At 35.6% G+C, this 12,040-nt stretch overlaps 1 protein-coding gene across 1 annotated transcript in view; it reads right to left on the bottom strand.

The window, feature by feature from the left end:
- The window catches only part of CWF19L2 (CWF19 like cell cycle control factor 2), a 158,895-nt gene that overhangs the window by 82,576 nt on the left and 64,279 nt on the right, over positions 1 to 12,040 (bottom strand). The window contains exons 9-10 of the mRNA XM_069080361.1: positions 6,247 to 6,343; positions 3,672 to 3,764 (exon numbers count right to left, since the gene is read on the bottom strand). Coding sequence (XP_068936462.1) covers positions 3,672 to 3,764; positions 6,247 to 6,343 — 190 coding nt within the window. The remainder of the gene's footprint in view (positions 1 to 3,671; positions 3,765 to 6,246; positions 6,344 to 12,040) is intronic.

Genomic DNA, 12,040 nt, shown 5'->3' with positions numbered 1-12,040 from the left:
CAGAATTATAGTGACGGACTACTGAGGAGGATGCATTGTGAGATAAGGCATGACATAATGTAATATTTACTACAGTTGTGCAGAATGATATTGCTAAAGTTAACCTGTAAGCTTAATGTTAGCAAGATGCCTTCTTTGTCTGTTGCTCTATAAAACATCTTAATCTTAACCCTGTCTCATGTTACCTTTCTGACTAGGCAAATCACTTAAACACATATAGAAGATAGATTAAAATCATATTTGTCGGATGTAGTTACATCTGCTGTAGTCCTAAGTAATTTAAACATTTTCACGGGAGGCACCTTATTTTATTATAGAATGTCCATAACTACATTTTTTTTCCTGTTTGGTCAAATGCTTCTTAAAAATCAGTGAACAGTTGAAAACAGTTCACAATTATATGAAATAATGATTCCAATTACTACTAATAAGGGAAATGCAAATAAAAACAATCCTATGTTTTACTCTAGTCCCAGCAAATTTGCTAAGATGACAAAAGACAGGAATAGTCAGTGTTGAAGGGGATTTGGAAAGAAATGCATTATTAGTGAAACTGTGAATTAGTAAAACTGTGCTGGGGAACAATTTAGAATTATGTAAATAAAGTGACTAGAATATCCTTTTGATCCAGAGATTCCACTGCTAGGCATATACTCCAAGGACATCACTGACAAAAATTAAGGCCTCATATACGTGAAAATATTTATGGCAATACTTTTTGTGGGAGTAGAGAATTGGAAACAAAGTAAATACCTATCAGTTGGGGGATGGCAAAAAATATTGTGATACATAGAGTATTTTTTTTAAAGCAATTGGGGTTAAGTAACTTGCCCAAGGTTACACAGCCAGTTATTTTGTGTGGGTGTTAAGTATCTGAGGCTGGAACCGAACCCGGGTCCTCCTGACTCCGGGGCTGGTGCTCTTACTCACTGCGCTACCTAGCTGCCCCAGTACATAGAGTATTACAGATATTACAGATATCAGTTTCACAGATAAAACACAGGAGGCACTGGAGATTTTAGACTCCAGCCTCTAATAGGTTCTCTCTTGATCTGGTCAGACAGGCAGACAACTTTGTGGGGTTAAAAATCAGCTTTATTCTAGTCTAGTCTTCTCAAATGGTTGCTGAGAGAACCAGCTCCTACAGCATTCCCTAATCACCCTTCTCACAGGGGCCGGTGAGAAGGGGGGCAATACCCTTCCATCTCGATGGAAATACAAATTTAAAAAAACTAGAATTTCACCTCACACCAGTATCAAAGATATCAAAATATAGATACAGTCAATGTTAAAGGAGTAGCAAAAATACAAGCATGTTAATATACTGTTGGAGAAACAGTGAAGTGGTCCAACCACTTTGGAAAGTAACTTGGAATTATACTATAAGCATCTAAAATATTCATATTGCTTGACCCAAAGATCCCATTACTCGGCATATACTTGAAGGGAGATTAAAGACAGAAATGAAGGTCCCATATATGTCAAAATATTCATAGCAATAATTCTTGTGGTAGCAAAGAACTAGAAATGGAGGGTTCTCCAAACATTGAGCAGCAGTGAAACAAACTCTGATAAATCACTGTTGTGGTTTCTATTGTTCCACCACTCTTCACTCACATCCAACACTTTGTGACCCCATCTGGGGTTTTCTTGGTAAGGGTACTGGAGTGGTTTGTCATTTCCTTCTCCAGCTCATTTTACAGATAAGGAAATTTAGACAAACAGCTAAGTAATTTGCCCAGGATCATACAAGCTAGTGTCTGAGGCCAGATTTGAACCGAGAAAGATGAGTCTTTCTGACTCCAGGCCCAGCACTCTATCCACTGAACCACCTCGCTGCCCCTTATTGATTGGTAAATGAATATACTATAATATTAATGTGCTATAAGAAATGAGGACTGTGAAATATACAGAAAAACATGGAAAAATTTAAATGAAGTGATAATGTGAGGTCTAGAATCCCCCTGCACAAGAATATTCATGGCCCCTCTTACATCCCCCCAAAAACAGTGGGGCAAGTTCAATACCAAAGAAAGAAAGAGGCTGGGAGCTCTAGTATGATTATATTTAGCTTAATAATCATATGGGTTACTTACATAGGGGAAGTCTGGGAAGGTGGTCAGACAATTCAGTGAATTCCCAAAAAAGACCCCCCAAAAACCCCATGGTAATTATAGAAGACAAAGGGAGAAGGAACTATAAAGTGTCACTAAACAGTGTCATCACAGTTTAGCTAATGTTTTGATTTACTTCTTAGTACTAGGCTCAGTTGCCAGAGACCTGGGCCTCAAGACTAGTGCTGTTGGGTATATGTCTAGACACACAAGGTCCTTTATTATTCACTCTGTCCTTGTTATGGCTTTCACCAATAGGGACCCCACAGATAATGAGTGATGAAGAACCAAGAAAAGACATACACACAATGACAACACTGTAGTGAGAAAGCATAATAATAAAAGGTACACTGTAATTATAATCACCAATGTTGGTCCCAGAAGAGATAAGTAAATGCACTCTCTGCCTTATTTATAAAAGTAGACGATTACAGGTGTGGAATGTAACTACTGACAAATGGGACTAATATGTTGGTTGGTTTTATTAAATTGTTTTTTTTTCCTTTTTAAAAAATCCTTTTTAGAAGGGATGGCTCACTGGATACATGAAGGAGGAAATTAATATGATGTAAAAATAAAAGGTATCATTTTTAAAGGGCAAGAAAGTAGATGTAAGTTAGTTAATAAGTTCCTCAATATTGAAAATCTAACAAAAGTTAAAAGACAACTTGTTACAGAGGCGTCAAATAATCCTATTCAACTCAATACAAATTATTAAGCACCATATGCAATGCACTGTGGTTAAGTGGGAATTGTTTTAAGTATATCTAGGGTCCTCTAAAGATCTGAAACTCCATAATTCTATAATCAGAATAGAAATAGTGAAATTTCACTTCAAGTATCCTTTTTCCACTCAGTCTCATGATAAATTACTAATAAATTATCTTTTAGAGAGGACCCATTAAAACCAGCTATCTATTCCTCTGATACATATATTTATATACTAGACATTTTCCCAAAATGTCTCTTAAAATGTCCAAAAATTTGGAACTAAAAGTTTTCATATCAAAATAATAGTAACTCTCTCTCTCTTCACCAAAAGTAAAAATAAATTAAAAAGAATTTATTTTTCATAGAATTGACTTTAGCCAAATCTCTGCAATCTTCTAGATGCCTACAAACTTAATCTCAGATGCTATAGTCTAGTTACTCTAGAAGATTCCCAGAAAGGACCATCAACTTCATGTTTGCTGCTATCAATCTAATATCTCAATAAATGCATTTATTAAGTGATTTTAAATCATTTATCAGGATGAAGCTACAGTATCATCCAGCAAACTTGCGGTTATTTTCATGTTCAGCAAATACTAAGTCAAACACAAAACAGAATAAACAGTAATTTTTTTTTCTTTTTATAGATGAGGAGAGATTCAAGAGGTTAAATGGTTTGCCCAAAGACAATTTTCTAGTTACTGAGTCATATCTAGAACACATGTCCCCTAATTTATTAATAAATGTTCACTGATTAACTATTATTAAAACATTGCCAATTGTTAGTGCCATCCTCCAAAAGTAGCTTACATGCAAAATGAAGTCACAAATGATTTTTTTTCTTACCTCCATCTCAGATGTTCCTGTTGATTCTCGCATTTTTATTTCTTTTAATTTGCGTGCTTTGTCAAGTTGTGCTTTAAGTTGTACTGCTAAGTCCTTTAAAAATAAAAATGAGGGTTTTTATTACATGTTTATGACCCTGCTATCTCAATCACATTTTTCCATAATTATCTACAATATGCAGTTTTACTGTGAATTCTAATTAAATTATAAAAGTATATTCACTTTGAAAAATCCAAGTGACTTTATGGATGATATTATTTTCTACTTCCCTTACATATGATAAATTCCAAATGCTGTAGGGCTTAAAGGTTACTAGCATCACCTAAGCACATCATGATATTTAAACCATCATCTACTTTACCATCTATTGCTTCAGATCAAAGCTTAGAATCTATTTCATTTTTTTTCTAGTTGGCTAAGAAGTTTTATATAAAAAGATATATAAAGCAAGAAACCATAAAGCAAAAAATTAAACAGATTTATGTGACAGCACAGAAACAGTGTGTCTTCCTACAGTGGTTCAATGAACAAAGATATACTTTCTTTTAATAGAAGCAGAATGGACTGGACTGCCTTCTCACTGACAACTTCAACTAATGCCTCTGTTGGTTCTCTTTTTCTTGCAAACTCTTCAACTCTGTTCCAAAGTCCAAAATGACCAACGATAAGGGATAAAGAAAATATATGCCATGTAAAAAACACATTACTTTCCTTGGCATAAGAGAACAAACTAGAACTGAACACTTCTATTATATTATGGATATTTTGTATTTCTTATGCAATCTCAAAATACCATCCATTTAGTTTTTAAAAGCTTTATTCATTCTTATATTTCAATATCAGTGAAGCTACACAATGGACAAACCTTTCCAGCTTAGGAAAGTGTAGCAGCAAGCATCCCAAGCCTCCCCAGGGTGGCTGCCACCACAGGTTCTTAGATCTGCTTTGTTAAAGGAAAGCAACTCAAAATGGGTTAACAAGCTTACTTTAATCAGTCAGATATGTATCATTTACCTAGTTCAGGGGAAAAAGGTCAGCACCCCGAACTTCAGAATATACAGACAGAATTATGAAGTAGACAGGTTTTCAAACTGTCCAACCATTACATCCATACCAAATCAACATCTGGGTTTCAACATCTGGGTTTTTCAAAGCCGAGGGGGGCTCTCAACAACGGCTTCCCACAATCCAGATTAAATCACAGAACACTTCTCAAAGTGAGCCCCAAAACAAAGCTACACATCAGGGCTTATATACCCTTCTCCTGGCTCAGAGAATGTAACAACCTTATTGACTCACTGGCCAATCAAGAAGTATCTACTGAAAAACAAGTCTCCCACCCCAGGCTCCAGGTGCACTTTAGCCTAGGGGCAGGGGAGATCTTTAAATTTGCATTTCCATTACAGAGAGGTCATTCTACTAACCAGTTGTCAGATACTATATCTTGGGAGTGGCAGATAGGGAAAAGAAAGAGAGGGTTATAGGTGAGCATTTGAGTTTTTATACAGTATCAAAATAATATTTTTTTATTTAAAAGCAAGAAAACAAGAATTTAAAATGAAACAGTACTATAATGTTCCCTAAGACAATTAAAGCTCTAACAAAGGTATTTCATTCATGAATCAATAAGAGGTGAGTATATAGACAAAGTTCCTTCTAAAGAGATAGTATTACATCAACATTTATTCAAGAAATGGAGATTGATACTGAGGAACTACCGTGCTTCCCCGATAATAAGACCTATCCCGAAAATAAGCCCTCCCCTTACTGTGTAAGATTCCTCTAAAAATAAGCCCTCCCCTGAAAATAAGCCCTATTGAGATTGCTGCTGTAGTGAAGGTGATCCCCTGAGCTACACGCTACATTATGGTACCCTCTGTATGCACCATCCTTCCCCCTTCCCCCCGGGTGAAATGCACGCCGCGCTCCGAGCTGCATCCAATCAGAGCTGCAGCAGTGAGCACGTCATCCTGTTCTTCCCCAGTGATTTGCTTGCTGGCGCCATTGAGAGCAGTGCCGCGGAGGAGAGCTGAGGCAGGACAACATAAGCCCTCCCCTGAAAATAAGCCCTCTGGTGTTTTTCTTTCCAAAAAAACTAATAAGACAGTGTCTTATTATCAGGGAAACACGGTATATATAAACACTTATGGAAATTAGGAGAAGAATTTAAATGGCACCTAAAAAAATTTAATAAGGAACTAAACCCTTCCATAAAAGGGTATTTAAACAAAACTGAACAGTTTTATTTAGGACTCTGGGACTCAATTTCTTCATCTGTAAAAGGCAAGGGTTGGGAGATTAGATGATCTACAAAGTCCTTGTATGGTTTTATGACCCTCAATAAAAGTAATATGATAATCAGCATTCTCTATGAAAACAACCAATAAGACTCTCACCATTTATGGGGTGGCTAGGTGGTGCAGTAAACAGAGCACCAGCCCTGGAGTCAGGAGGACCTGAGTTCAAATCCAGCCTCAAACATTTAACACAAAAATTAGCCATGTGACCTTGGGCAAGTCACTTAACCCCAGTTGTCCTACCTTCCCCCCTCCAAAAAGAAAAAAAAAAGACTCACCATTTTTCCCATTAATTCTGCCTTGATAATCTTGGCTCCAAGTTTATTCATCTCATCTTCAGTTAGAAGGTGACTAGGTCCATCTTCTGAATCGTATCTGGTTGAAGAAAGAATAGTATCAAGCTGAAAAGTAGTATTATTTTAAAATTTTCTGTAGATTATGTTAATTATAAATCAAATGAATCAATGCTATTAGACATTTATAGGATATAAGCCAAAAAAATAACCAATAATGAATATTCCAGATAGTTATGAGGGCTCATTACTATACTCTCCAAACTGTAATGTGGATTTGATACAAGATGGATATAAGGAAAGTGAAGGAAAACTTCATGCTATTTTTGATGACTTCATAAGGTGTTTGGCACTACTGATAGATCTGAGTTCTGTTAGCTACATAAGTCATGTGACCTCCTCAAGTTCACCAATATTTTAACATTGCTTGGAGAGTTAGTTGCTCACAGAAGGTTATTTTGTCCTAATTCGTTCCCTAACACAGGGGAGTAAAGCAATTGCCTAACTCACACAGCATTATTCAAGCTAATCTACACATCCCTAACATATTTAAGAAGTGACTTACAAAGAAGAGTCAAAATATAGTTTCTGACATTTGGATTACTCTTCAAGTTCCAAAAAACGAATATATTCAAAGTTCCCAGAGACTTTTCAAAAGCATACTAAGAGTTTTACTTTAAAAAAGCAAACGTAATAACCATAAATCCCTAGAGCCAATATGGCATTAGGCAATTCAACATATCCCATGCTAAGATTACTGTCACATTTCAAACCTGACACATTTCTATGAAACTAAGCACTCTCTCTCCAACTATGACCCCGAAGTAGTAAAGGTGACATGGTTATCATCTTCAATATCAACATTAAATATAAAAATATAACCCAAATCATCTCTCTTCTGAATTCCTTGGTTTATATCTGTTATGGCACTTATCAATCTTATATTTCTTATAGTTGTTTCTCTGCTGAAATAAAAACTTTTTGTGTTTGTGGAGGTCAAAAGGGATGCTGATGACCTGGTTCAAGGGTATAGATGTCATCTCTATTTAAAATTGGAAATTCCTAAAAGACAGGAACTAAACTCCACAGTACCTAACCCAGAACCTCAAACAAATAACATATGATGTTTACTAAAGAATATTCCCTATTTGAGGCAGCTAGGTAATATAGTAGAGAGAATTCCTGGCCTAGAAAAAGGAAGATCTAAGTTCAAATCTAGCTTCAGATATTTGTTGTTCATCCTTTGTTTTTGAAAAGGACCAATGACACCACGAGATGATGTTCTGACTTGCTAGTGAATTGGATTTAAGTGAGGAAGAGTTACACAAAGTAATCAGTCTCACTCTCTCTTCCAGTCATACATGTCCAGTGGCAGGACAAAAGTAAAGATAGGTGGTGATAGCCCAGGATGCAGTGATAACCTTGGCATCTTTGATGCCTGACCAAGATCTGAGTGCTACAAGTACTGCTTCAGCCTCCTTCATGGCTATTAGAATAAATTGTTTTCATCTGTTCATTCCACCAGGGAAAGTCTTTGCATAACTTAGGTAGACATACCCCTAACTCACCAAGTTTGAGGCCTGTCACTTACCCTTAACCTGGTTCAGTCCATCTGCTGAGACGGTTTACCAGGGTGTGGCCACTGTGCATGCTACAACTTCTCGGAGACACAGGTGAGAATTGGGTAAAGGTGGACACCAAAGATGGATGAGCAGCCCTGAAAAGCGTGTATGGAGTGTTCAAGGAGGACTAGCCCCTGATGTGAAGGCTCAGATACTTACTAGCTGGGTGGCCCTGAGAAAGTCACCTAACCTCTGTTTGTCTCAGTTTCCTTAACTGCAAAATGAGGACAGTAATACCACCTACCTAGCAAGGTTAATGTGAGGATCAAATGAAATACTTGTAAAGCACATGGCACAGTGACAGATACATAGCAGGTTTTATATAATAAATGCTTATTTTCATCCTTTTTCCCCCCTCTCCTCTATATTTCATTTTTCCCTAAATTCTATAAAATTAATTTTGCCTACTACAAATCTGTGGTACATAACCTCAGCTGAGGTCTCAATAATCCTATTTCAATCTGTCACTCCATTCCCACCTCACTGTTCAGAAGGTACAATCCAAACATTTTCTTCCTTCCTCAAATTCCCAACCATATTTGTCCATACCACACTTAACAAAAGAAAAACAAACGCTTCTTCTACATCACTGAAATTCCAGCCACCCAAAAGAAACATCTACAAATCCTCTGTACTTCAGTTGTCAAAATTCCCCTGAATTATTCTCCTGTTTCCATTTAATCACTTTTTCATGAGGCAAATCCTTCTACTAATTTATTATTAAATATTTCATTGGTCTAGGTTATTCTACATCACCTAAATACAAAGCTCTCAGTTTTCCATGAATACTGTAAGGATACAATTAAAAAATGTGTGTGTGTGTGTGTGCACGCGTGTGTGTGTGTGTGTGTGTGTGTGTGTGTGTGTAGAGGTGGAAAGAGAGAGAGATGGGGTATAAAATCTCCTGAATAATAATATTCAAAGTACTTGATATATTATATTAAAACTTTGGACTGCTATTATAATAAGGAAATTATTTTTTCAAAGATGAAATATTTTTAGAAGTGTGAAAGAGAAGTTTATTTTAAATAATAACTTTTCAGCCAAGACGATCTTGGCAACAATCTCTAGAGAAATTTCTCCAACCATCTCTTTCCATTTAAGATAACAGCACTTAAAATAAAACAAAAATATTTTCAGTAAAACAAATCCAGGAAGAAGAGCCTCTTGCTCTTCTCATGCTCCCTCAGTCTACACTATGAAAAACAATTAAAATAAACAGTAAGGTTACTGCATTAGTGTGATCCCTTGTTTTATTATTATTTTTATATGCCTCAGTAGGTTGGTATTACCGTCTGCATCCTTATCTTCATTTTGGGGGGCTGGAAAATATCATGTTGGGCTTACTGTCAAAGTGTACTCTGATGTACACATCATTCTTGTTCTATTTTAAATGCAATTAATTTGAATTTCAGTATATACAATCAGGATTCCATGATGAAAATTTTGGCTTCCTAAAAAACAAGCTATTACCCAATTTGCAATCTTGTTCCAATTCTATTAACTTCCCAAAATATTTGCACTGAAAATTTTCTCTTCCATGATGAAAAGTTTGGCTTTCTACAAAAACAAGCTATTACTCAATTTGCAATTTAGTCCCAATTCTATTAACTTCCCAAAATATTTGCACTGAAAACTTTCTCTAACATTCTTTATTATCTATATTTGCTAAGTAGTTATACATATATCCTACACTAAGTAAGCATGATGAGCCAATATGGATTATATGCTTGTTCTAGATAATGCCTTTTAAATTTTATTCTTTCCCCCATGCACAAGAGTCTCTGCTTCATTCACGTTTTTCTTTGTTCGTCTCATAGATTTTTTCTCTGCTTTCTATTCCTCTGGCTATTTAACCTATCTCATGCTCCTTTCCAACCAAATTTAATTCTCCTCACTTAATACCTGCCAACCGATTATTTATATGAAGATGTAGGGAAGAAAAGGAATAGATAAAGAACTGCCTCTTTGGTATTCCTACAAAACCTCCTCTCATGGTTCTTTAGAGGCCAACTCTAATTCAGCCATAGGAAACAGCAGTGCCAAGGATGTTATTCACTAGTGGATGGCCCAATGTCTTGCTAACACCATTTCAGCCAGGCTACCACCAGTAAAGAAGAAAAAGGAGATATAACTGTCACCTGACTCAGCATCTCTTTCCCCTTCTTTGTGCATTTTGAGAGTTTCAGTAAGTGACATGCCTATTGCCATTGCTCAGTCTTTCCATCCATTCATGTGTGTCCTTACATGTGTGAAAAGTAATTAAGCATTTCAAAACAGAATATAAATTATGCAAAGCTCAGTAAGATTAAACAACTTGTTCATGGTCAACCAGGCAGCATCAAAGTCAAGATGTAAACTCAGATCTAGCGACTCTAAATTCAGAGTCCTTTCCATTAGACCACTTTGTCTCAAAATGGATCTTTCAAGGCCACAGTCTGATGTTTTCCAATAATTGCTTATTTCATAGACACCTACTATGTGCTAATTAAGCACTGAGATAAGTGCTTGGAATACAAAGACAAAATTGAAACACCTCTTGCCTTCAAGAAGCTTAGAATCTAACCAGGAGAGACATGTTATGTTCATTTACAAATGCATCATTTAAGACAGTGAACATATACAAATATACATACATACACAAATACTGTCATATTAAGCTGTAACTAAAGTGAAGTTAAGGCAATTACTTGAAATTAATAGTCAAAATTTTCCTGATTTTTAAACAAATAAAATATGTGTGACAATATGTAGGTCTAAGCAGACACATCTGTCCAATTTTGGAATGCAAAGATTATAAATTACATAAGTGAAATCATCTGAACATCTTTTGTAGTATCTAATTTTAGAATTAGGAGGCTCATTAACACACTATATAATAGGGCAGTGATTAAATGTCAAATATAGTGAGGCATTAAAATGTGTTCTAAGTATACGATAAATGAAAAAATATATTGCTTTATATGGTTATCACCAAAACAAAGATACTATTATTCAGGATAAAAGCACTGGACAGATTCAATTTGCCTAAGCTTTTGTAACAATAAACAGATGGCTTGAAGGACACAATTATTACTATGACAACCAAATTTAAATCCAAAAAGAAAAAGTACACAAGTATTTCTCATTTTCTAAAATAATCTTCTATAGGAATACCTATAAAACAAATCTTACTGTCCCACTAACTTCTACTATAAAATTCCTGCTTTAAGATAAAAAAAATCCTCTAAGTGATACAATTCAAAACTTTTATAAGGGCTTCAACTTTTAATAAGGGGCCTCTGCCCCAAGAACATTCTCAATTTGGCAGCAAACCAGCAGTACTATCTCTACTGAACCTACTTTATGACACTTCTAAGGCTCTGTAATCACTTCCCAAATGCAAAATTGACTTTTTTCCAAGGCCTCATAGTAGGCTAAGTCATGGTTTCTTCCATGTGTGGAGATTCTAAGCCTCTACATCCAAAGATGCCAAATTTTTGCCTTCTCTTTCCTCCTTTCAGACTACAATATTACACAGTTTGCAAGTAGGTGCTGCTAGAACAATAACATTGTCCCATCTAAAGGTTCCTTTTAAATTTAAGGCTTTATATCATGTAAAATGAATGACCCTGTGTTATCAAATACATAAATTATAAATTCTGTACACAAGCTTACTTAAAACATAGGGATATTTTTATTTTCCATCACCATAAAATATTCTGTTTGAAATTTCCTAAAAAACTTATTCGCATTTAGTATTACCTGACAAATATCTGCTTGTACATCCTACCTACCACAGAAAGCAAAAAGAAAAGGATAAATAAATTTGCAATAAACTCTGAATTCAAGATCACTGTACCCACAGGTAAAAGAAAAAATTTCAGATGTCCAAAGCACATAACAGCCAGAAGAGGTAAGGGAAATAACATGTTTGAACAATATTAGCAAACAAGGTAATAATCTCATGTTGGGACCAAATGATGACATTCAAAGACGACTAGGATATTGCCAGTACATAAAACAAAAACTTTATGGGCCACACTCACCCAATATTCCACAAGCCCTCACTGCTCTATTTTCCAATTACTAATATTTCTTCTCCCCTATTTTTCTTGAGTCCCCATCATTATTCTAACATAATCAACTTCATAATAGTAATCACTGTCTTTTCCTTG

The sequence above is a fragment of the Petaurus breviceps genome, unplaced genomic scaffold (genome assembly GCF_028583685.1).
Source record: "Petaurus breviceps papuanus isolate PSGF00001 unplaced genomic scaffold, PetGlider_PUasm1.0 91133, whole genome shotgun sequence".
NCBI lineage: Eukaryota > Metazoa > Chordata > Mammalia > Diprotodontia > Petauridae > Petaurus > Petaurus breviceps.
Note: the sequence above shows the minus strand (reverse complement) of the source record. Positions and strands in the feature narration are given on the sequence as shown.